The sequence below is a fragment of the Ylistrum balloti genome, unplaced genomic scaffold (genome assembly GCF_031769215.1).
Source record: "Ylistrum balloti isolate Yb309-2 unplaced genomic scaffold, AGI_CSIRO_Ybal_v1 Utg370452, whole genome shotgun sequence".
Taxonomy (NCBI): domain Eukaryota; kingdom Metazoa; phylum Mollusca; class Bivalvia; order Pectinida; family Pectinidae; genus Ylistrum; species Ylistrum balloti.
This window is the reverse complement of record NW_026782300.1, coordinates 758,388-786,293: the sequence shown is the minus strand read 5'-3', so window position 1 is coordinate 786,293 and position 27,906 is coordinate 758,388. Positions and strand designations below refer to the sequence as shown.

The window sequence follows — 27,906 nt, the reverse complement described above, 5'->3', positions numbered from 1 at the left end:
CACCTCATTTTTGCCTTAGGATCGATAACTATCGACTCCAAATCCATACAATTATAAAAAAACCGGATGTAAAGCATGGGTTACAATTTGATTTCCGATTGGTTAAAGGTAGGAAGTCAAATTTCATTAATTTAAAGTCATTATTGAAGGGGAGATAATCCTGATACACATAAAAAAGCCATAAAACACAGCACAATGAATCTGTTCAACATAAATGAATTTTACTTCATCAAGCATGGATATGACAGGACATTCATAATCTAACAAAATAAAACAATAGAACTGAAGCTCCCATGATGTACTATGGCAAGCAATCCTAATACATGGATACCAACATTTCATAACATTTTGGTTCTCATGCTTATACAAATGCGAGTTTCACAAGTTCAATAGTACCAATACAATTTTAAATATACTTCTGACAAAATAAAACGATCATGTCTTGTTTTACTTAATCGAGTGCACAATGTTTTTATGAAAAAATTTGAGAAGAAATGTGCTAATGCATTTAGAAAAGATACATTTACATCTGCATGCATGTTCACCATTATCAAGCAACAAAAGTTATTTAAAAATTCAAAATAAGCAAGCAAATCATATCAAACATGATCTTGGAATATCTCTACTGATAAAAAATCACAAAAAAAGACTGCACTCATTTCCTAGTTTTTAAAATATTCAAGATAGATTTATTTTGGTATATGTGAAGCACAAAAAAAATTCTACGATATAAATGGAGGCTAGGCAATGCACTGCAGAATAAAGTCTACCTTGACAAGTAAATAAAAGACAAGATTTTATACATAGTACTGGTCAGGTAATGTGATGTGAAATCATCGCCTTCCTATGTCAGATTAATAAATATGTTACAAGATGGCTTATTGTAACAATAAGGGACCTTTTATCAAAGATAAAAAGGTATTTTGTTGTCTAATTTTAGTCATTTTGATTACTTATGTCAATAGTAGGCAAACCACTCTTGTGATTTACATGGTATACAGATACTGGCTTCGTCAAAACCTCCATCAAACAATGAATGCAGAGACAAAGGATAATAGTACCTGTTAGTATTAATTAATGTTCTTCATGTTAAAAAAAAAAAGATAAATAAATTTAGTGTACTTTGTCTATAATATATTTGGGTTCAAAAAACAAAAAAAAAACAAAAAAAGAAAATTGAGATTTGTTTTATATTAACAAAGCCAGCAGCTATAGGTTAGCACCTTAGAAAGACACTTGACATCATATATGTAGTTAAACATGTAAAATATACACAATGTCTCAACAAACAGCATGATCACTGTCAGTAATGACCACTACAAATACTTCACCAAACTACAGTGGAACGATGAAAGTCTCATCCCTACTTCTAAAGGGTATTTTTAAACACAGTTACAAGTTATTTATAAAGTTAGAGATACCTGGATGCAATGTCGAATTTTGTATTACCTCCCTTTAAGACCACCTTGCATTAAGGACCACTTCGTTAAGATCATTTCATTACAGTCTCAAAAAATCCTTCATATGTCCTTGTGTTGTATGTTTCATTACCATTTCATTATATTGTTTAAGGCCACCTTGAAACGAAAATCAGTTTTTAAAATCCCAAAGATCTGTTTTTCATTAAATTTCACTTCACTAATCAGACCACAGACCAGACATTAAAACCTGACATTGTTACTTGGTGTGAAATCCACCATGTTCAGGTGCCAGGTGTTAGGTCAATTAGTTGTATTAACCCTGTTAGCATACTAGCCACAATATACCTCTCTGCTAGAGAGAACTGCTCGCTTGATTGATTCTGTGTCAGCTTAGTAAGGCAGTGGCCTTTGGTTCGAATCCTAGAGGTGGCATTAAAATAAATAATGACCTCTGTTACATGTGTTTATGTGTCAAACTGATTTCCAAATTGAAATTACTGTGTGTTAAAGCCAATATAATGATTTAATGACTGTTAAAAAGTGATTTGAAGAGAGGTCTACCTATTTGGTCATACTCATTATAAAGACCACTTATTCCCTGTCCCAACATTGGTCTTAATTGTGAGATTTCACTGTACTTATTTGACCATCATTCTTTCTGCTACAGAATGGTAAACATCAAGCTTTGCAGAAATTATAGAGACAATTTAGTACTATGAATGAGGTGCAGAAATCTTATGACAAGTGAAGAGGCCAACATCGTTCCACTGTGCACAAATATCTCTCATCATTAGTTTAGGAAGTGTAACAACCAAATTCACATCCTTTTATCTCTATATATCAGGACCAGCACACTGTTGTAATGTCACAAAAAAAATATGTATCATTGTACTCTACAAGCTGCAAATTCACCATCAGACAAAAATGACTGAAGCACAAAAGCCTACCAATAGTTCAGCAATCAAAATTGAGACATGAAAATAATACTTTGAACAATGAATACCATGCTTACATTTTTAAAACTTTTTTCAAAATGCATGAAATGGAAAACGTGAGACATGACATTGTCATGTTATGTTTTTTTTTAATCTACACTGTTGATTATTGTCAATTTGCTACAGATATCTTTACATTTTTTATATGTAATTCTAAGTGTCTGAATATTTAAAAGAAAAACTTTGGAAACTTAATTAAAAATCACCATTCTAAAACTAATCAACCAGTAACTAATTTAAAAACATATTTTAGAACAAATATCTGCCTATATTATCTATAGTAAATGGTCACAAACCTTTCAAGAAACTATAGTGACCTTATATAGCAGGCTCAGATCTCTCATTCACATTTAATACAGCTTAGTTTTTATCAGATTCAGTTTTCTTTCAAAATAAGATATTGTTTCTCTCATGGAAATCTGAAAATGCACAAAATCAACTTCTAAACTGTCCTCCAAAACAAAAAATTAAAAAGTCCAAAATAACCTCTGTTAGTGAGCAAAATCTTGACCAGTTTACACATTTAGCAATGAATGGTGCAGATTATGAACTACCTATATTGAACAAGATATGCAATTAGAACCTCCCTTTAATCTACTTTTTACCTGTTTAACAGGTGAGAAAACATAAAACATCAAATACTATGTACAAAAAAAAAAAAAAAAAAAATGCTCTCATTATATGAGATTTCAACAAGTGTATATATGTGTTTTTGATACTTCCAACAATTGATATAGTATCTGTCTTCAATAGCATAACCTTTACAAGTGTAAACAAAATCTTGTGATGAAAAAACAGTACTGATGGGACTAAGAAAAACATCAATCTACCATGAACTGTACACACTTAAGACAAATTTTACACATAATCTTATACTTTATATCATTTATATACACATATATATACAACATTTACATCAAATATTTCTTTAGCTCACAAGAAAAAAAATGAAGAAATATGGACAGCACTGTCTTGGATTTTTTTTTTGTTAATTTCAAATCCTGATATCTTGGACAACAAGCTAATGAACAGTATTTGTTTCAGTGAGACTGTGTGTGCTCTATGTACATTAGATGTAAAACTAATAAGCAACCAATGACATGAGAAATGAGTCCACAGCTCGCTAGTTTGGCAGAAATCACAGTAATATCCTGTTGGATGGAACATGATAGCGATGACAATCCCATGTTATCGGACAACAATTTTCAAACTGTCTTAATCCTACCATTTAGTGATATATACTGAAATACAACTATAAGCATAACTTACACAAGACAGGAGATGGAAAATATCAAAATAACTAGATGGACAGTTGGTATATCCAATAGCTGTTTAAAAAAATCATTATCATGCAACATGAAAATGCCACCATTTACATAATAGAACAAATGCTGAGTTTTGTACCTCATTCATCTCTAGCAAATGCATATCTTTAAAATTAACATTTTAAATTCCAGCATGGTATGTTCTATTGTTAGAATTAAAATAAATATTATTATGTGTAATAGTGCTGTATTTTCATACAAAAAATACTCTACAATAATAGATTTTTATTATTTCATTTTCATAATAGCAGTTACACATTTAAAAAAATTAATTAATCTAACCTGTTCATAGCATTTTGATTCCTAAATTCTAACTGCTGGAAATAATCATAACCACAGTCAATCATTTAACTTTTTTCAATGAACGGCTTGCAACCCTTTTCAAGAAGTTCTTGATATTTTGTAAAATTGAAATCAGCGAGGAAAAATGACATCATTTACTGGTTGTTTTAAATAGTAAAAATTAAATTTACAGAGAACTTTTTTTTTTCTCTTCCTTTGAAAAAAAAAACATCACACACAAGACAAAAGTATAAATGTAACTAGAGTGGAGAAGCAACAATATAAGGTAACACAGAGAAACATATAAATATCAACAGCAATATTATGATGGAATTTACACTAGAAACCAGTTATAGACTAGATAAACAAATATAGGTATCAAAATAGGTTACAAATATATCTCTTTTGATAAGGAGAGGACATGAGTGGGTAAGTTCATATAGAATTGATGGATGAAGAAGTTACAAGGAAGGTAAGTAGGTGGGAAGAATACCATGTAATATGTAAATTTCAGGGGCTGATACAAAAATCAAGGGAGCTACTTAATATACCATCTTCGATCACATCCACTAACACTGTCTGCCAATACACCTGTTACATATATAATCTATTCTGTGCCCAGATCCAAACATGCAACAGATAAGTTGACATGCAACAGCTGACCTATATTTCCAGGTATCATTTAGAGTACAAATAGCTTACAAATCTGACTAGGTTTTCATAGCACTAATAAGCTAATTTAATATTAAGTTACATCTTTTTTTATAGAAAAAAACTATCAAATCATATACAATCTGTTGTAACCTGATTACTAATTATTAACATAATAAGCTTTGGTAAAATACAATTTGGCTCACTATCCTCTGATGATCGTTTTTGGTTTTTTATTTTACTTTATTAAAAAAAAGCAAGAAACAAAATTCTGTAAAAGCATGGACTGCTTCAGGACTCATCAACTTCAACGGAAGGTATACAACTCTTGAAATTTGAGAAATATTTCGATGCTACATAGCATTGGCACAGAACAATTTCCCCCTTGAGTCTTCCATTAGGTAAATCACAGATCTCAGGATCTTTAACTGTACACATACATATACGACAAATCTTACACAGGTGTACTAACAAAGGTAAAACAAAACATTTGACATATAACATTGAAAGGAAAAGGTCAAAACATATTTGCGCATGTATCAGATTTTTCAATCAAACAGAAATATATCTTGGGAAAATATGATACATGTGTCAATAATTACCAGAACCAACAAACATTACAACCATGTCTTGCCCTTTTTACATGTAAAGATGTGACTCCATGTTATTTCTCAAGTCTAGAACATCCTTGAGGATCAGCACGCTGTTGTTGGTATATGCAGATGCTGTAAGGAGGCCATGGTCTCTGTCGACACACCTGGTGTACCGAGTAACACAGTATGGGCTGCCGATGCCTCAAAAGATGTTGTGTCAGTGGCAGACAGAGTACTGTTGAGGAGCCCCTGGCCAGCCATCTGTGAGTTGTACTCGGCTGTTTCCATTCGCAGGATGTATGGTATAATACTGTCTATCTGAACATTACCAATAAGTCCTGCAAAGAAGAGCTCCTCCATGACGCCAGGACTGAGGGCATGGAGTGGGGGCAGACGTAGCATCAGTTTGCCCATGCGGTCCACATTGTTTGGCTGAACCTGCTGTAAATGTTGACTCAACTCTCGTTGTACCTGTTCTTGGATACGCTCTATTTGTGAGGAGTTCGTCAAAGAAGGATTGTCTGAAAGTAAACAGGTTCATGTTTTAATGTTATATACAGTATGATTGATGCTTCAATATGTTAAATAACTTGGAAAAGAATGCATAAAAGGGGCCACATGGTAAAAAATATCATTAGAAATTCGATGGACATACTGTTTACGCCCTCCATTAATTGAAGTCATATGACATGTCCAGTTTGACCACTCAAGTTTTTCAAGATACCCTTCTTAGTACAGGGCCAACAAAATAAATAGCTAATAACATGTAGGATGGTTAGGTGGCGCAGTGGTAACACATATGCCTTTCACCTAACCACCTGGGATTTGATTCCTGGAATGGACATGAAAAGTAATGGGGTCATTTGTGGGTTTTCCCGGTCCCATACACTCCACATTTAGACTCTTGTGCACCTCCAAGTATGATTAGAACAAGATAAAAAACTTGTTTTGCAATTGTTGTAACATAATTAAAGGCTTACTTGTCACAGTCACATTTGTTCAACAGAAGTAATATCACTAACAACAGTGAAAATGTCTGTAAATACATGTTTGCTGTGAAAAATAATTTTCTAACAAATGTTACACATAGGTTGTGCCAGCTATAGCTTTACTCAGTATACATATTCAAAACATTAGTTATTTCACCAAAATTTCTCCTCTTTACACCATGCACTTACTAGTCAACTTCAATTTATTATTTCCTACAGCAACTGTTTCACTGTTTGAAATCTTTCCATTGGTTATACAGACTACTTATCCTTAGATCATTTTAGCATTATTTGACAACTCTTGGCTTTCAGCTAATGCAATGACTGATTTAGTCCCCATTGCTTCACCTAGGACACAGTATTTGCAAACAAGTTCTGTAATGAATGTAGAGTCAATTCCTTTTGAGCATTGGTGAGATTGCTAAGTCCAATTATATTGTTGGTTGATGAACAGGGACTTTCTTGCTATATAATCAATTATTTTAAAATTATTTATTAGTTTACTTGTCAGCTAATTCTGGCTGCATTTTCCCATATGGACTTAAACCACATCTGTTAATGCGGAATTTGATAAAAAGACAAAATATTACTTCACTGAGATGCTCCTTAAACATTGAATTAACAAGTATCAGTTAAGTCTGAGAATTATGCCACTTCAGTTAGGGAAAGGCACCGTGATCTATGAATATTTTTTGTTGTTAATGTTGTGCTGTTAATCTGTAAATTAAAATTAATTTGTGAACTGTTCTAAAACATTAGTCACATTTTTGGGTATGGAATTCCTTGGCTATTTAAGGTTATTTTAAAATTGTGAAATTGATTTAAAAACAACCTGTTTGAAGAATTAACTGCACAAAATCAGTACATGATTTGAAATAGAAACTTTGAATGCCTTTAACAACTTACCTGGAGAGAAGAGCATGAGTGCCTTTAGGTAGGCATACTCCTGTTCTGTCACCTGTAATGTGTGCATGGAATGAATATAGTTCTGCAGCTTCAATATGTGGTCAATCACAGTCTTCACACGTTCTGCAGAGTTTTTATCTACAAAAGACAAGAACTTCATGTAAGAACAGCAATTGCTTTGACCCCAAACGACCTGGAATTAAATAATTTAAAAGTGTTAATTACATTTCATCATATTGGCTTTATCAATACACTAACATGTATCACAGATACAACATGTACACTGCTTAAATATACTTTTTTTTTGTCAAAATGGTTATTTGGGCATTTGGATGAAGAAATTGGGCAAATGATTTGCTATATTTTTTCCAAATTTGTAACAATGTACTAAGGGAGACAACTCTATATCTGACCTACCTTGTTGTAGTGCTGTCTGTAAATGGTTGAGTATAGCCATAAGAATGGTAGATAGAGACATATTATTAGCACACTGGGCCAGACCCAGAGTGAACAATTCACTCCAGCATGACTTCACAAGTATGGTCTGGATATCTTGGCTGAAATACATAAGAAGATTAATAGCTAAGAAAACATTGTCAGCATAAATCAACATTTGAAAAATTACATACCTAGGAAAGGTAAAATCTAATAAAATAGGTTAACACAGTTGATCGTTTAGATCCTCAAGATAACAAGCAGTACATGTGTAGAACCTTCAGAATATACATATGCTATGGTAAGATGAGGTGGAATAAATCTGCCTCTAATTTCTTATATTTGGACTGTTGAAAGTGTAAGGATGATTTGAAGGTCTAGTATGAATAAAAACTAATTCAACCAATCTGTCACAATTATTTGTGAAATTAAGTTTTAACAACAAAAATAACATTTAACTGGATATTAATCACAGTTCTATTATATTGTCTTTTTTTTCCTTAACCAGTTTGTTGAGCCTGCTTAAGTCAACATTTCATGTGTGTTCCTTCTCACCTGAGTATCTGGAAAGCTGGAATGGAGCGAGTCCAGTGCATGGACAGAAAAAGCAGTCTGGACGCACTCTCACAGATATAGTGGACATTAAGGTATGCTGGCATTGGAGAAGGAGTAGTCAGCATGAACTGGAAATTCTGTCCATTTAGAATTGGACCTGTTGATAGCAGGAATTCTTTGTAAGACCCATTTGATACATTCAAATATGTAAGCTAATCATTATATTGCAGATAATGTGTATACACTGATGTTTTTTTGGTTTATGGATCACTGGGCAAAAATGAAAAGTTTAAATCAAATGAGAAGATAATCCTGGGTGTTTGTTTTCATTTTAAAGTATCCAAAAAACCTCTTTAAAAGATATGTGTACATATAAACAGAGCACTCACCATCAATATCTAGTACAACGGCATCCCGGTTGTATTCCGAGGCAGAAGTGTCCATGCTGAGAGCTGACTGATCTAGACTACTGTCACACATTCCTGAATTATCCATCTGAAATGAATGTAACAAACCTGAGTTATCCATCTGAAAAGGTATAACAATGAAAAAGAATTATTCAACAAAAGAAAAGAAACAAAATGACACCTAGCATTAGTATGTGGGTATAAATAAGAAATAAAATAATATATTTCTTAAATAAAATCTAGTTATAATATTCGGTCAAATCATGTCAGGACATACCTAATACCATTGTTACTCACTATCCTACAATTTTTTTAATACAAACTTTTAACCCTGAAATTCTACTTCCAAATGAGGAACATATGATTGGGAAAGGATTCCAAGTTCCTTATAAAATCTATATATAATCAAAGAAATTTTGCACTGGGGTAAACTACCAAGAGCTCCTTGTTAAATTTACTGACATTTCTCTGATCTAACAACACATTTTACCAAATGCTCCATTGAAAGTCATACATAATGATATAGTGTAAATTCCTAATCTTAATCTGTCATCTTTTCAATCTATATCAATTTATGAACGAAAAGCCCACCTTAAACTCTTGTATTCAGGGAAATTCTAAACCGATGTGTCTCTATTTACAGCATATATCATCATCACATCACCACACAAACAACAAATAGACATGCAAATAACATAATTTCAGCAAAAATAGCTATAAATAAACATATAACAATGATATGAAAAGACAATAAACTAATGCACAGAGTGTTATCATGGTCCCCTCAAACTCAAAATACAGAGGCAAACAAAACCTCATTTGAGTGAATTTATTGATGAAAAAATAAGATATGAAAACTTCTCTTTTTATGAATCTCATGATTATACCTGTACAATTGAAGATTCCAGAGTCAAAACAAGGTGCATGTATTCATGTTTAAGTAAATATAACACTCTCTGGTAATCATTAATTAGTTTTTATCTGACTTATTTGGAAAAATCGAAATGCATCCATCTACATTGTGATGGGCTTTTCTGAATATAAATGTAGATCTACACTATGTTTGCAGTAAATTTGTTTTAATGGTTTGTTCCAACAATAACTCATACCTTTGTAATGTACAATAACTAAAAAATATATGATAAGAATGACAATTTAAAAAACAGATCATAACACACATGAATAATGGATACAGATTAAGTAGTATGTGTTTTACCATTACTTTTAGGGTCAGTAGCTATTGTTTACAGTTCCAACATTTCAAAACATCTTACCACTGCTCTCTTAAAAGTTGGTCAAGGTCATTAATTAAATCAGTCATATAAAACTGTAAGAAGACAAATGGTTTGACTTATGACTGGATAGTTTTGTGTAGATCTTGTAGTATTAACATATCTGATCCTGTGACCGTGGACGTTATTGTAATCTATCTGAACAATTCATAGTTCTTCACTCTGTCATTAATATTGCCTTTTCTGTAAACCGATTTAATCTTATTGAAGATATAAGAATAATGTCAGCTGGGTCTACCTCACCCCTCCCCCTTTTATCTTTTTTATTTGAACTAAATCAGATCAGGGGGTTCATGAGATATCTAGTACACAGGCATTATATTTTAAAAGTGGTCATTCGAGACCTTTAACCCTGGATGATGACCAAGTTAAAGTTGTCAGTATATTGACATTATGCTGTGAATATCAACTAAATCTATCAGGGTTTCATTTTTCGCAAGCTTTGCATGCAAAGACATAACGATTACAATAAACTCCAACCGCCTGGGGGGAGGGGCATAATAACAAGAAAATAAAAGAACACTTGTATTATCATAATGTCATTGCCACGTCATCACATCTATTTTGTGTTTTCAATATAGAAGTCTTACTGAACAATAAAGTTCAAATATGAAACATTCAAGAATAGATAGAAATTTCTTTTTAAAGAAGAATCATTTTCATATCTCATTTCTGACATATTTTCAAATACTTCCATAAGTATCCCTTTCGGTGATTCACATGACTTTCAGATGTTAAATTGATCCATTGATACTGTGAGTACTGACCTGGCTAGAATTGAGAGATTGTTGTGTCTGAACAGCTTTGGCCAAAGTATCAAATGCTTTAGCTACAGAAGATGTTGTGACAGTAGATGTCTCAAATGGGTGAGGAATCTGAAGGTCCACTTCTTCCTGGTTCTTTTTACCCATGTTTGCTAGTGTAGTCACAACACTGGCTAGAGTACTCAGATCTGTGAAAAACAGAAAGTAGCTAGCTATATATAGAGCATCAGTATTGGATAGAGTAACTACTAACTATTTTAACATAGAAGATTTTACCCAATAAACATTATATTTAAATCACTATGAGCAACATTTTTATGAAAAAATTCAGCATTCTTTATTTTTCATGTTCATTAAATGAAAGTAATAGACAAGATGAGGTACACTTACCTGTGTTAGCTGTTGTTTGTGGGGAGTTTGCACTTAGCACTAAAGATCCTTGATCTGTTTGGACAATACGTTCCTGTAAGTTAGCCAAGAGGTTAGAGGCCGCCCGAGGAGTCATCTCTTCTGAGATCTGTGAGGTCATTAAAAATGATTATTTTCCTTGCAAGCAGTTAAATACTCCATTCAATATAATACAAAATAAAGGTAAAACTACTTCCATTTTTAAACATTAACAAATAATATCCAAGTAATTTAACTTATCTCCTGTGTTTAATCCACTTTTACTATCATCATTTGATACCAAATCCAGTTCATTTTCTCAACATAAAAGCTTCAAATAAATACATTGTACATTAGCAGGTAATATGTGACCTTATTTGACCGAGAAGGCAAGAATTGTACATTTAAATTTAACCCACTGTGACTGAGAGAGTGGTGATAGATACAAATTATGATTAACTTTCTTTGGCCGAGATTGTGACCAACTTTGGCTGAGGTGGGAATTTATGCAGAAGCACTGTTGATGAGTACTTTTGCTATGACCTAATTTGGCAGAGAATGTGGGGATTGTTACATTTGGAGTAACTTACTTTGGCTGAGAAGGTGGGGATGGCTGCGGAGGGACTGTTGAGGTCTTTCCGGATGTAGATCCTTTGAGTTGAGGTGGCAACAGTCGTTGGGATCTTTTCCTTCTCTGGAGGTTTCCGTTCCTGTTGTACAGCTGTAAAAAGAAAAGGACAAATCATAGAGCAGGAATTATTTGTTATCAATTATTTATGTAATTATCAAGATCAAGTTTATAATGAAATATTGCGTTATTATTTAGGCATAAAAACCAGTGTATTTTTCTTTTTCAAATATCTTATAATAATCATTCTTTCCAAATCGCTCCTGAAGCTGCTGTTTTCATTCCAAACATCGGCCTCTTTAGAAAACCTATTAACTCTAATTCTTCACCAATAAACAATGTTTTAAGCTAGGCATTTGAAAGCAAAAAGGAAAAAAATGTTTTAAAACATATTCTTTAGAGATTTTTTACGAAAAGTTATTACTGATAAAGCTAGTAAGCATAATTTATTGCTTATTCCCATAAATATAAGAAAGTAGGTGATCATTTTTATAAATAGTGCTGTATTGATGGTTTTCCCTCTGCTTGGAGAACATTTGAGAAGCTGCATTTATTGTAAAACTTCTGTCTTTGGACTTTTCCATAATCAGTCTTATCATTTTTTCATTTCATTGTCAGATTTGTGTATTGTATAGTCAAAGTAATGTGACATGGTGCTATTTCTTTTTTTTCACTCCTTCTCAAATTGAGTCTGTGCAAGCACTTCAGACTAAGCCACTACAAGAGCTGTACCACCTGTGAAAAAAAACTTTTATGGTAAAGACTCAACCAAATCAACCCTGTAGAAGTGAAGAACCTATTGGGTGCAATTACAAATACACCATGGATCGGCTTGCCATTTATTATGGCATAAAGTCTTAATATTCACCTAGTAATGTTTGGAAAATAATTACGTCTCACTAGGAAAAATAATGAACATAAACATGATGAACATTAAGTGGTTTGATATTGAAAATTCTGTATTTCAGTGGCAGTGATGGATCCACAAAGATATTGTAGCTATCACAATGATGTTTTTGGACAGTACCCATGAAAATGAAACTAGTCATAATCTCTTTGATTTGAATTATATATTTTTTCCCTGTATTCAAAACTTGTGATATATCTTCCTGACCATCAGAATGTCAGCAGCGTGCAGCACTTGGTTAAATATTTTCAGACTTTTTTTTCCAATTCAAAACTGACAAATTTATCATAATAATCGCAGGATACTGATTTAGATATTGTTTGAAAGCACGCTATTCTCCTTTCATGTTATTTCAGCAGTATTACTTACTTTTTAATTTTTCATCAATAAATCATTAACAAACAAGCTATCATTCATTCCTGTGAAAACCTGTTGCAAATAAAATGTGAAAGTTGGTCAAACAAAATCTGAGTAAACTTGATCACTAAATATCTACACAAATTTTTATGTCACCATTTTCCCTTTTCTGATCTTTAACCTTATCCTTTTTTCCAGACTTGGAATGTCTGAAATGAAATCAACAATCTTGTCAGACACAAGGACATTATGATAAAGCCCAGATTCATGGTAGTCCCATTTACCCTTCAGTTGTTGTTGCACTTAGATAAAATTTGACCAAAATTTGGTTTAAAGTAAGCTTTGACTTGTTATCAAATCAGCAATAGAACAAAAATAATTGGGAAGCGTGATGCTAAATATTGATGTTTTTGAAGTGCATTGCTTGACTTTATCAAAATATCTGGATTTCTAAGAGCAACAGTGCACAGCCTGAGAGGTAAATGCCTACCCAATGTTCCTGATGATAATGTCTGCTTACATTCAGATCTCATTCCTACAGCTAGACACTTCTGAAGACGACAATATTGACAGCGATTACGATGAGGCTTGTTCACTGGACAGTCCTTGTTTCCTCGACAGGCGTACCCTAACTGTTTACGTATACTTCTTTTAAAGAATCCCTTACAGCCCTCACAGCTGATCACTCCATAATGTCGACCTAATACCAAAACAGATGCATTTCACTGTAATCAGTCATTTTTCCTTGAGTAAAGCTGTTCGCAAAACATTTGTAAATAAGGTATTCACACATCAAAAAGAAATACCAATAATATTTTTTGAAAAAAGAGATAAATTTTCTTTTTTTCCATGGTATGTTACAATACGACATTCCTGTGAACAGCAAACATTCAGTTTTCTGATAAGCATTTTTTAAAACTCTAAGAAGAAGTATGAATCAATTGCACTGTATGAAATAAGATGATTACCTGATGCTTTGTCACCACAAACAACACATGGTTCAAACTGCGTCTTCTGTTCAAATGGTGTTTTGTTAACCATCTTCTCTCTCATCTGGAGTTGTTCCTCTCTTAATCGTTCAAGACGTTGGGTGTGCTGCAGTTCCTTTTAATCAATTTTAACATTTACTGTACAAACTCTAAACAAGACACCAGTCAGACATCTAATCAGACAATGTAATTACATTTGAACTAGAAATAGTGCAATCTGTGAACATGCAGGCTGTCTCACTAAGTATGTAATCAGGAATTCTATAATTGAAGCATTTTTCTGGGTCAATGGACTAGGTGGTTATGATGGTAATTTTGTTTCTCTGGTGCACGTATGATTAAAACGAAGATTCATTGCATCCTTACAGAAAAATATTCAAATATTTTTTTGAATTTTAAGGTGTATTTTCTTAATGCAGCAAGACCAATTTGAAATATTTATTGTTAATTTTTTTTGTGTTTTCAGATTTCAACAAATGAAAGAATAAATCAGTCAAGTAGAAAAGAATGTGATCTGCATAGTAACTGAAATCAATCTATGGTTGTCAACATGTGACCTTACTTAAGAGTTTCGCTGCCCAATCTATGGTTGTGATACTATAACAACTGGCCTTACTTAACATTTGGCTGTCAAATCTATTGCTATGATACTATAACCACTGGCCTTACTCAGAGTTTGGATGCCCAATCTATGGTTGTGATATTATAACAACTGGCCTTACTTTGAGTTTGGATGCCCAATCTATGGTTGTGATACTATAACAACTGGCCTTACTTTGAGTTTGGCTGCCAATCTATGGTTGTGATACTATAACAACTGGCCTTACTTTGAGTTTGGCTGCCAATCTATGGTTGTGATACTTTAACTACTGGCCTTACTTAGAGTTTGGCTGCCAATCTATGGTTGTGATACTATAACTGGCCTTACTTTGAGTTTGGCTGGCCAATCTATGGTTGTGATACTATAACAACTGACCTTACTTTGAGTTTGGCTGCCCAATCTATGGTTGTGATACTATAACAACTGGCCTTACTTTGAGTTTGGCTGCCAATCTATGGTTGTGATACTATAACAACTGGCCTTACTTTGAGTTTGGCTGGCCAATCTATGGTTGTGATACTATAACAACTGGCCTTACTTAACATTTGGCTGTCAAATCTATTGCTATGATACTATAACCACTGGCCTTACTCAGAGTTTGGATGCCCAATCTATGGTTGTGATACTTTAACTACTGGCCTTACTTAGAGTTTGGCTGCCAATCTATGGTTGTGATACTATAACTGGCCTTACTTTGAGTTTGGCTGGCCAATCTATGGTTGTGATACTATAACAACTGACCTTACTTTGAGTTTGGCTGCCCAATCTATGGTTGTGATACTATAACAACTGGCCTTACTTTGAGTTTGGCTGCCAATCTATGGTTGTGATACTATAACAACTGGCCTTACTTTGAGTTTGGCTGCCAATCTATGGTTGTGATACTTTAACTACTGGCCTTACTTAGAGTTTGGCTGCCAATCTATGGTTGTGATACTATAACTGGCCTTACTTTGAGTTTGGCTGGCCAATCTATGGTTGTGATACTATAACTGGCCTTACTTTGAGTTTGGCTGGCCAATCTATGGTTGTGATACTATAACTGGCCTTACTTTGAGTTTGGCTGGCCAATCTATGGTTGTGATACTATAACTGGCCTTACTTAGAGTTTGGCTGCCAATCTATGGTTGTGATACTATAACTGGCCTTACTTTGAGTTTGGCTGGCCAATCTATGGTTGTGATACTATAACTGGCCTTACTTAGAGTTTGGCTGCCAATCTATGGTTGTGATACTATAACTGGCCTTACTTAGAGTTTGGCTGGCCAATCTATGGTTGTGATACTATAACTGGCCTTACTTTGAGTTTGGCTGGCCAATCTATGGTTGTGATAATATAACAACTGACCTTACTTTGAGTTTGGCTGCCCAATCTATGGTTGTGATACTATAACAACTGGCCTTACTTTGAGTTTGGCTGCCAATCTATGGTTGTGATACTATAACAACTGGCCTTACTTTGAGTTTGGCTGGCCAATCTATGGTTGTGATACTATAACTACTGGCCTTACTTAGTTTGGCTTGCCAATCTATGGTTGTGATACTATAACTACTGGCCTTACTTTGAGTTTGGCTGCCAATCTATGGTCGTGATACTATAACAACTGGCCTTACTTTGAGTTTGGCTGCCAATCTATGGTTGTGATACTATAACAACTGACCTTACTTTGAGTTTGGCTGCCTAATCTATGGTTGTGATACTATAACTGGCCTTACTTTGAGTTTGGCTAGATAATCTATGGTTGTGATACTATAACTACTGGCCTTACTTAGTTTGGCTGGCCAATCTATGGTTGTGATACTATAACTACTGGCCTTACTTTGAGTTTGGCTGCCTAATCTATGGTTGTGATACTATAACTGGCCTTACTTTGAGTTTGACTGCCAAATCTATGGTTGTGATACTATAACTGGCCTTACTTTGAGTTTGGCTGGCCAATCTATGGTTGTGATACTATAACAACTGGCCTTACTTTGAGTTTGGCTAGCTAATCTATGTTGTGATACTATAACAACTGGCCTTACTTTGAGTTTGGCTAGCTAATCTATGGTCGTGATACTATAACTACTGGCCTTACTTTGTTTGGCTGCCAAATCTATGGTTGTGATAATATAACAACTGGCCTTACTTTGAGTTTGGCTGCCCAATCTATGGTCGTGATACTATAACTACTGGCCTAACTTAGTTTGGCTAGCTAATCTATGGTTGTGATACTATAACTACTGGCCTTTCTTAGAGTTTGGCTGCCCAATCTAAGGTTGTGATACTATAACTACTGGCCTTACTTAGAGTTTGGCTAGCTAATCTATGTTGTGATACTATAACAACTGGCCTTACTTTGAGTTTGGCTGCCCAATCTATGGTTGTGATACTATAACTACTGGCCTTACTTAGAGTTTGGCTAGCTAATCTATGGTTGTGATACTATAACTACTGGCCTTACTTAGTTTGGCTGCCAAATCTATGGTTGTGATAATATAACAACTGGCCTTACTTTGAGTTTGGCTGCCCAATCTATGGTTGTGATACTATAACAACTGGACTTACTTTGAGTTTGGCTAGCTAATCTATGGTTGTGATAATATAACTACTGGCCTTACTTTGAGTTTGGCTGCCCAATCTATGGTTGTGATACTATAACTACTGGCCTTACTTAGTTTGGCTGCTCAATCTATGGCTGTGATACTATAACTACTGGCCTTACTTTGAGTTTGGCTGCCCAATCTATGGTTGTGATACTATAACAACTGGCCTTACTTTGAGTTTGGCTGGCCAATCTATGGTTGTGATACTATAACAACTGGCCTTACTTTGAGTTTGGTTGGCCAATCTATGGTTGTGATACTATAACTACTGGCCTTACTTAGTTTGGCTTGCCAATCTATGGTTGTGATACTATAACTACTGGCCTTACTTTGAGTTTGGCTGGCCAATCTATGGTTGTGATACTATAACAACTGGCCTTACTTTGAGTTTGGCTAGCTAATCTATGGTTGTGATACTATAACTACTGGCCTTACTTAGTTTGGCTAGCCAATCTATGGTTGTGATGCTATAACAACTGGCCTTACTTTGAGTTTGGCTAGCTAATCTATGGTTGTGATACTATAACTACTGGCCTTACTTAGTTTGGCTGCCCAATCTATGGTTGTGATACTATAATTACTGGCCTTACTTAGTTTGGCTTGCCAATCTATGGTTGTGATACTATAACTACTGGCCTTACTTTGAGTTTGGCTGCCTAATCTATGGTTGTGATACTATAACAACTGGCCTTACTTTGAGTTTGGCTAGCTAATCTATGGTTGTGATGATATAACAACTGGCCTTACTTTGAGTTTGGCTGCCCAATCTATGGTTGTGATACTATAACAACTGGACTTACTTTGAGTTTGGCTAGCTAATCTATGGTTGTGATACTATAACTACTGGCCTTACTTCGAGTTTGGCTGGCCAATCTATGGTTGTGATACTATAACTACTGGCCTTACTTAGTTTGGCTGCTCAATCTATGGTTGTGTTACTATAACTACTGGCCTTACTTTGAGTTTGGCTGCCTAATCTATGGTTGTGATACTATAACAACTGGCCTTACTTTGAGTTTGGCTAGCTAATCTATGGTTGTGATACTATAACTACTGGCCTTACTTAGTTTGGCTAGCCAATCTATGGTTGTGATGCTATAACAACGGGCCTTACTTTGAGTTTGGCTGCCCAATCTATGGTTGTGATACTAGCTGTTGGCACCTGTACCACCTGGGTGGGTAGACCGTCCTTCAGCTTAGCTCCAAGATCTTGAGTTGTCATCACCATCTGTTGTGTGCCATTAGCCACTCCACCAGAAGAGACCTGCATTGAATATATGTTTCAGACTAATGAATGCATTTTTACCTGGCAATATCATATTGATGATGATAGATCATATTAAATACATGAACATCAACTTTCACAATACCATTATGTCCAGGAAACATTTAACTTGCTAACTGATCTAGGCAAGACTAATCTAATACTGACCAATGTTTTCTGTATCTGATTAATCAAAGTAGTGAAAGCATATATCAACTAAGGTTACTTAGACAATAACAAGAACATGGGCATGGATTTTACTTCAATATTGAATAATTCGGGGGAAATTACATTTTTTGGACTTTAAATTACCCTAAATGGCGTTGAACTTTTGGGATTTAGTAGGTCGTGATCAGCGGCATGTACAAGTAGTGTAAAAATTTTCAAAATTTTACATAATTATTTTTGAAACAGAAAAGGTAAAATTTACTAAGCCAATCAAGGTACATCAAACTTTCCACCAAGAACTAGGTATGATACATGGTCAGGAGAGATGGAGAGATAATTTGTCTGTGAGATGGTGTAGTCTGTACCCTGGGGATAAACAGACATTATCCATTCTTTACCAATATTCACTTGCAAGGGTGTTAGAGTGAAGTTTGCTTGGGAAGTGGTTATAGTCTGTACCTGAGGGACCAATGTATGGTCCCCATTCTGGACCAATACCCACCTGTGTAGGTGTTAGACTGACAGGAATGGGAAAGTTTGCTGGAGAGATGGTGATGGTCTGTAAGTTGGGGATGGTTCCCACGGTGCTGCTGGCCACATTCATGTTGGACAAACTCATGGGTAGCTGTCCTGGATTAATGACATGGATGACATTCTCCGAGACCCCACCTTCCATGGTAAAGAGGTGTCCAGCGTTAGCCATGGTCTGGCCAGACGCTGGCAGAACCGTAGCGCCAGCTGTGGTATAGGATGCGTTTGAGCTCTGCTCTTCTTCACGTGAAGTCATTGACCCACCTATAATATATACATTTATGAATAATACAAGTGCACTGCAAAACATTGGAGGACACTTTCTACAATTATCTACACACTGAACTTTAATACTGTATTGTGAAAGCTCCAAAAAAAGTTATAACATATTTGAAATGTTACGTTACAACACATTAGTAATTCAATGCAATAATAAAAAATTTGAGCATTGCTCGCAATCTGATATTGTCCAATGACAAAGTGTATTCTGCTAATATATATGGATTGGTATTAAGCATTCAAAAGTATATCTACCACCTTAGTTTAATTTGATAAACCATCTCTTTATTTCATCTTGCCTTTCACCTTTCTGTGCCACAAGATTAGTTTGTGATATATTCTGTAGATCATTATTTACTCAAATTAAATAATGATGTTAAAAAAATAACACAGACAGTGCAACCCCTGGCATTTTAAAAGCAGATGTACTTAACTCTAGTACATGCAAATCATTTATATATTTGAGAGTTCTTAAAAACAAGTAGTACATGTTCTGAATTTTGCTGTTTCTGGAGGTTTTGTAACCCTAATAATGCATTAATAAAGGGAACTCCTTGAAAACCAAGACATGTTCTGAATTTTGCCATTTCCGGAGGTTTTGTAACCCTAATAATGCATTAATAAAGGGAACTCCTTGAAAACCAAGACATGTTCTGAATTTTGCCATTTCTGGAGGTTTTGTAACCCTAATAATGCATTAATAAAGGGAACTCCTTGAAAACCAAGACATGTTCTGAATTTTGGAAGATTTGTATAACGAGTGATAATGCTGATAATTCTCCGTACCTATACATGGCTAACAACATACACAGGCAAAAAATAAATCTAATAAAAATTACACTGTTTTTAAATGTTCACATATTGACTCGCTCAATGCAAGCTAACCAACAATGTATATGGCTGAGACTTTTTAGTGTTTGTTTATTTATTTCCATGTACTATTTAACCAATGAAACATGAGTTATCATTCAACTCCCTTCCCTCTATTATATGTCATTAAGTACCATATAACAGCCCCACATAATTCAAAGGTCATTCACACTAACAAACTTCAATCTCATAATGACTGTCATTTTTGGTGAAGAGCACCCAAGTATACAAGGAAGAGGGTTGTATATATGTATATTGTATATGTGTATGATATCAAAGATATGTTGTAAAATTAAACAAAGTTTAATCTAAATATTTTGTGTACAGTAACATTCAGTTATTTTATGAATTCCTATCTTTGATAACATGGTACCATAAAAATCCACGTGCGCAGTGATTTCAACACTGAACACTGTTGGTTAAGCCTAGTGTGGAGACAAGTATTTGTGCACATAAGATAAATAAATCTCGGTTAATTGGAACGGTAATTGAATGATAAAGCGCAACATGTTTGATGCCAAAAAAAAAACAAAAAAAAAAAAACAAGAAATGCTCAAGCATTAGGCATTTTTTCCTGCCCTATATTAAACTCTTTTTGGTTTGACATGAACATTCTGAGATTGATTTTTTGGCTTCCAGAGATCGATTTTGACTGAATTTTTGGTTGCCCACATTATGCAAGTACAGGCATTTTTTACCATTTTCAACCCAACCTGGCCACATTATGTAGGTGTGCACATTACGTGGATTTTTACGGTACCTTGTTTGTTCATAATATAGATACTTTTTAACATCAGAACTAACAAATATTGATTTCATCTAGGATTGATAATTTTCCCCATTAGTTAAAAAAATCCTTTTAATAAGATTAAGAAATAATTGATACATCAATGGCAATCTCAAAGCATAACGAAAATATTTCAGAATAATCTGAACTAGAACTAAGAAAACTCCAGAGATATTTTGTATTTCTCAAAATGACCTTTGTTTCTTTGCAGAAACATGTATCATTCAGATCAGAGCCTTCAGTTTCTTTGGAAAATATAATATTACTTGTGAACATTGCTTAAAATTCAATGGTAACCAGAAATTGCTGTTCACTTTATGATCTGGTTTATTTAAATTGAGGTTAAGATCAAAGGTACAAGCCAGGCCTATGAACTCTACACTTGTCACAGGTCAAAGGCTTGACTTTAAGTGTAACCTCTCAGGTGAACTCATATGATATATCGGGGTCAAAAGTCCTCTTCCTGCTGTAGGCTCTATATACACACACCAGTACATGTGATAACCAACTGTGTATCATTGTAATAGTCATAAGGCAATTTTGTAATTATCTATAAAAATGACTCAAGTGTCAATGCTTGATGTACATATAAATATCTCAGTATACTCAGATGTAAGTGTATATTGAGTAAAAAAATTGGTGTAATCCACTTATCATCACACACCAAGATCTATGTTGATAGAAACTAATAAAAAAATAGAAATGATTTTAAGCAAATCAGAAAACATCTAAGATATGCAGGCCCAGGTCAACTCCAATGCATATAAGTATCATTGATCGATTAATTTGCAGAAGATGTAAAATGTGACCTTTGACCCTTAAAACTTGACTGACGACCACATTAATATGATACATGTAAATATGTAGAACTTGATGTTATGATACAATTATGAACTTATGAACGAAAGATGTGACAGGACAAACTTTGATAAAACTGTCAGTTATTATAAGCCGACTCTCCCCATAAACTGACAAGGACATGAAAATATATAAAGGATATTTAATGGTTTCAAGCTTAATATCACTTATATTTCACAGACTATCTATATTTTTCACAAGGTAAACCATGAGTGGTAAATATTGATATTTTCTGTCATAAATATGAGTGAAATACAGAGACAGTATTTACAGGGAAACTAGTTAATTTTCAAAAAAAAAAAAAAAAAAAAAAAGTGTAATAAAGCTGATCCTAACATGAAATTTATTCTAAAAAGTTCTCAAAATAATAGTGGAATCTGAGAAAGCCAGTAATGTACAAAGGATTTATTTGATTCAAGACCAACCTATTCAACGTTGTCTTGATTTATGTCTTAACAGGAAATTTGGCAAATATCAATGTGGTGACTATATAGACAAGAGATCCCAGAGGGATCTTGGTGCCCACCATTTGAGGATCTGTTTTCAGTTCTTGAAGATTTGTTTATTTTTTGTTTGTTTGTTACAGGTGTTGTAAATGTTCATGAACTGGTCTTCATTGAATGTACTCAATGATGGCACAAGATATTTTTATTAAGCACCTTTTAGCAAATATCATTTGAAAAAGATCCCAAAGTATTATTAGATAGCAGTCAGTTACAGGTGGATAATGGACAATATGCTTGTGCTGTATTACTGTCGACATCCAAGATGGCTGCCTGTGGGCCACCTTGATTTCAAATCAGTCCAAAGAAGGTACAATGCACAACTAGGGACCAAGGGAAACCAATATCTATGAAATATCAGAAGGATCCATCTAGGACTTCCTCAGATATAGCAGTAACAAGATTTTACTCTCAAAATCCAAGATGGCCACCTGTCTGCCATCTTGATTTCGGATCAGTCCAAAAAGGTATAATGCACAACTTGGAACCAAAGGGAACCTGCATATGAAATTTGAGAAAGATCCATCCAGTACTTTCCAAGAAATAGCAGTAACAAACTTTTACATTCAAAATCCAAGATGGCCACCTGTCTGCCATCTTGAATTCGAATCAGTCCAAAAAAGGTACAATGCACAACTATGGACTAAGGGGAAACTACATATGAAATTTGAGAAAGATCCATGCGGTACTTTCCAAGAAATAGCAGTAACAAACTTTTACTTCCAAAATCCAAGATGGCTACCTGTCGGCCATCTTGAATGCGAATCAGTTCAAAAAAGGTACAAAGCACAACTAGGGACCAAGGGGAACCTGCATATGAAATTTGAGAAAGATCCATCCAGTACTTTTCCAGAAATAGCGGTAACAAGAATTGTTTACGGACGGACGGACCACGGACCACGGACGCAGGGCGATTTGAATAACCCACCATCTATAATAAAAAGGCATTGCTACAAGACTACAAAAGTTACAACTTTACTGGATATAAGATTTCTGATATCATCACTGCAGTATTATTTCAACTTTTTTATCAAATTGATAGATTCCTATATTTCACTGGCAAACATGTAATAAAAAGATTTTCTTCTGTCAATCAAAAAAAGTTGACATGACCACAGCAAAATTTAATGAAAAAATAGCAAATCTAAGACTCTACCCTGAATATATTGTCTACATGGATATATAACAGTCTTTGGATATTAGTGTGGCCACTAAAAACAGGCTGTACAATATTTATATCATATGCATTTTTAAAACACTAAATTCCAGGCCTCGAATTTAACATTTTTTGTCACATGCTGAAAACAGCAAGTGCCTTAAATTTGTACTTGCTAAAATGACTTTTTACTTGTTATTATCGCAAATCACCATGTTCAAATAATGTGTTTTGTTTTGTGATTTATAATGTATAACCTTGCTTCATCCAATATATACTCAACAAAAAAAGAAAGGTTAACATGTTTCCTATCGAATACATGTAAATGAGTGAAAACAAAATGACATTTGTGCAATATTAGAAAATAGTAATGTTTACATTACAAAATCCAAGGGGGTTACAAAAATCATTCAAGCGTGAAAGTCTGTATTAGCGAAAGAGCTGCACGAGGTTTTCTGCGACTAACTTGTATCTTCGCTTGAATTTCATAAACATTCAAACTGACAACTGTTTCCTAGATCCTTACGACTTAGAAATCACCGAATCTTGCTATCTATCAACTTTATCGTTATGCCCTGGCTGTCACAAGTACGGAGAGAAAGGGCTGTAGGCATGATCCAGACTGGGAAGCCTCGCCGTCGAGTTGCACAGCATTTTAGTTGCAGTGTTAAGACAATTTGCCAGTTGGTAAGTCGTTTAAACCAAACTGGGTCAACATCTAATTGTCCCTGAAGCGACCGACCCCGTAAAACGACTGCCAGGGATGACCGTCGTATACGATTGATACACTTGCACAATCGTTTCATAACTGCAGTAGAGACTGCAAGGACATTGTTTGGGTGTCGTGTGTCTCCCCAACAGTCCGCAACAGGTTGAGGGCAAACCAATTGAAAGCGCGGCATCCCTACACTGGACCCAATTGTTGCGATGCCACTGAATAATCGGCTTAACTGGACTTGTGTTCATCGTCGTTGGGCCTTACGACAATGGAACAAAGTTCTGTTTTCAGAGAGTCCAGGTTTTGTCTGCAATACGGTGACGGAAGGTGCAGAGTGTGGAGGCAACAAGGGGAATGTTTTGCGAACTGCTGCAACGCAGAACGGGACCTCTTTGGCGGCGGAAGTGTAATGGCTTGGGGTGGTATTTGTGGGGGGACTCGTACCAGGCTTGTTGTGTTAAATAGCAATTTCACTGGCATTCGATATCGTGACGAAATTTTAAGACCAGTGATTCTGTCATTCTTAAGACGCCATGGCGTTGATGCCATTTTTCAACAGGATAACGCACCAGCGCACACCAGTCACGTCAGCAGAACTTTCTTGCAGCAGAATAACGTACAGGTGTTAGATTGGCCATCTAAATCACCTGATTTGTCACCAATTGAGCATGTCTGGGATGTTCTTGGGCGACGCGTGAGAGAACGTCAAAATCAGCTGTCAAACTTGCAAGAGCTGTCCCAAGCCTTGATCGCTGAATGGAACAACATCTCTCCTCGAATTATCTGCTGGTTTACGAGTTCCATGCGACGACACTGCAATGCTGTTTACTTCGCAAACGGTGGCCATACCCATTACTAATGGTGTTACCTTTGAAATTGACCCCAACGTCCTTTACAGTCGAATAAAATCAACTGAACGCAAAGTTTTATAATGAACCATGACTGCAGTTTTATCAGAATTGATCAATTACTTTATTCGTACATGATTGGTAAGGATTTATGAAGGGGTTAATTAATTGGTTTAAACAATATTTTATTTTCAGATTTTCATTTACAACATACACATACACAAATTATAAAATTGAAAATGGATCTGGCAACAAGATTATAAATCTTATATTAAGCCATCTCCAAAATTAATTAATCACAGAATAAAGTAGTGTTACCTTTCTTTTTTTGTTTAGTATATATCAACATTAGAGAAGAACTGCTTTGTCCCAATATTTACACTTTGAAAATCAAAACAATTTAATTCTATGAAATGTTTAGAATAGACAGGCACTCACAGTCTGCACCTGATGAATCCACATGCTGAAAAAAGCAAGTCATTATTTTTTCTGCTTGCAATTCTTGGATTTCTTCTTGCAAATATCCAGTAGAAAGCCTTTAACTGATGCCTGCATTCAGTAGTATCAGTATATTACAGTTCACAATATTATGTGATTATTGCTTTTATTAATGTACAATTGTTGTCAGACTTTCAGGATCTCACTTGGGTGAAGACTTGGGAAAAAAGAGGCAGTTTGAACAGTTAGTATCTGTCTATATTTTATAAGGTCTTGGTTGTAATCATTTTCATGCTTACTTAGAGAACCTTCATGTTCATTATCTGGTTTTATTTAAAATTGGTTAAGAATAAGGATAAATTCAATAAAAACATGAAAAAATTACAAACATGGCAACACAACATGAAAAATTTACACAGAGGCTCCAGAGAAAGTAAAGGAGAATAAGACCAGATGTTCCGGAAGAATAAACGTCTTCTGCTTCACCAACGATACCTTGGTCAATTCAAGTATGTAATGTCACTTTCTCAAATGAGAACAAGGTATACAACAATGTTACCAACAGGCAAACTAAAGAGCATCACATATGTCCAGCTTCATTTCTCAATGAGATCAGTATGATTACCATAAAACTCCCCATAATTTTCATCAACCTGCAAATTTTGAACCTTTGTGGTACAAGTTCGTTAGTCAGTGGACAACTTCTTGCTCGAAAATCGTGATAATGGGAACAGGCCCTTGAAATAAACATATGTCAGAACATAAAGCAGTATGATTAAAAGCACTGAGCTGAATTAAATGACAAAGTGAAAACAATTTTGTACAAAGTAACAAAATATCAACTTTTTTTAGCAAAACATACACCTTAAACAACCTGGCATGTACATGTAGTGATACCTCAGTTAGAACTGTTTGATTTTGTGTACCTTGTTGTCATTTGAGAATGCATAATTACTTATTCGAATTAACCAATTTTTACACAGTATTTGTGTCATTGATGAAGCAAAGGAAGCTTACTCTTTTAAAACTTTTACACGTTGTTATGTAAACTCTACAGCTGATATTTTGCTCTTCTGGTCTATTTGCCCTTTTTCATGGATTTCAATGTGAATTAAAATTTTGTCACATACCATTACTGTCTTTTCAGTTTTTTCTTTTATTGATCAATTTATATATTTTTTGTTTCAATCAGATAGACCTGCTTTTTGTTGATTCAACTGTATAGGCCTACATATTGATTAAATTAATTAATATTTTGAAAGCTTTTACAATGAATGATTTGTCCAACAATATAGACGAAAATCATTTTAAACTTTGATTCATGGATTATTGGTAAATGAATTTCACAATATCGATAATAGGTAATGGAAATTCTGAAATTAAAGTAATAAAGTTCATAATTAGTTCATTATTATTTTTGATAGCTAGAGCCTACTACCTACAACATTATGCTCTCTCCATAGTACGAAATACACTGAAATCGTTAGTTTGTCATACCATGATTATGTCTGTTGCTACCACTTTTACGTAGCCAGTCTACTATCTGTCAGACATATTTTTTTCTCCTAACATTCTGTATATTGTAATCCGTGTTTATTTATACCTGTCTGTATGTCAGCTAATCTGAACGTTAAATACAAATGCATTACAACGATTCATACATATATATATAGTCCAAGTGGCCCTTAGCAGGGTTCAAATCAATAACATTTCAACCCAGACTGAATCTCGTTTGCATAAAATATGCAGGTAACCTACTTCCTTTAGCAAGTGCATATGCTAAAGGACAAAGGTCGTGGCTACCTTTATTCTTGATCAGTCGCACAATCGATTGAAATTGGAGTTTCCCTAAATTGTAAAATACACCATTATAAACATATTAAAATAATCGAGTTGAAGTCTTGTCATTAAAAAGCTGTACTGCAGCCTAATCCATGGCGAGGTTTGTAACCGTGTATTGCATTTGACCGTGTCACAGGGACAAGCCTTCAGAGGTCACGCACCCGTTCCATGTGTGGAGCTCTGTCCGTCGTGTTTACACCAAACAAACCTGTTTACAGATACATCTGCAAAACGTTGGAGGAGACTTTTACCACCCAATGCACACAAAATATTATGATTACCCAACGTTGACAAATATTCCTCCTAAAGTTATTTTAAGAAAGGCATTTTCAGTGTAAACCAGCCAAATGTCTACAAAATGATAGAATGGCGGTCTCACAGGAAACGTCGAGAATTCAAGTCAGTGACATATTTTATCATGAAATACAACATCGTATCGTCTCAGAATTCAAGACGATGACAACAATGATATAAGTTAACAATTCTTATTGTTAATTACTTACCATACAATTAGAAACCATCAATTTATCATTAAAGTTTTATCTTCCAGGTTGTGCGCCGACAAGGAATAAAG

General features: G+C 34.6%; 1 protein-coding gene across 2 annotated transcripts; it reads right to left on the bottom strand.

The window, feature by feature from the left end:
• Window positions 1-204: 204 nt before the first annotated feature.
• LOC132555103 (orphan steroid hormone receptor 2-like) lies at window positions 205-27,906 on the bottom strand. 2 transcript variants are annotated; one of them, XM_060219444.1, is made up of 13 exons: window positions 27,836-27,906; window positions 19,005-19,297; window positions 18,185-18,334; window positions 13,863-13,998; window positions 13,415-13,594; window positions 11,593-11,723; window positions 11,006-11,132; window positions 10,619-10,803; window positions 8,542-8,647; window positions 8,153-8,309; window positions 7,580-7,719; window positions 7,163-7,300; window positions 205-5,788 (listed from the first exon to the last, which is right to left on the bottom strand). In XM_060219444.1, exons 2-13 carry the CDS (start codon window positions 19,287-19,289, stop codon window positions 5,370-5,372), a joined length of 2,154 nt encoding a protein of 717 aa, XP_060075427.1. In that variant the 5' UTR covers window positions 19,290-19,297; window positions 27,836-27,906; the 3' UTR covers window positions 205-5,369. The 2 variants fall into 2 exon arrangements, with proteins under 2 accessions (XP_060075427.1, XP_060075428.1); XM_060219445.1 differs by lacking the exon at window positions 27,836-27,906 and adding an exon at window positions 27,494-27,524.

Coding starts and splice junctions, on each gene's coding strand:
- LOC132555103 (XM_060219444.1), bottom strand. CDS start 19,289: ATGACTTCACGTGAAGAAGAGCAGAGCTCAAACGCATCCTATACCACA. Junction 11,724..13,414: donor TGTAGGAATGAGATCTGAAT/GTAAGCAGACAT, acceptor TTCTTTTTACAG/CTGTACAACAGGAACGGAAA. Junction 8,310..8,541: donor CGTTGTACTAGATATTGATG/GTGAGTGCTCTG, acceptor TGCTATCAACAG/GTCCAATTCTAAATGGACAG.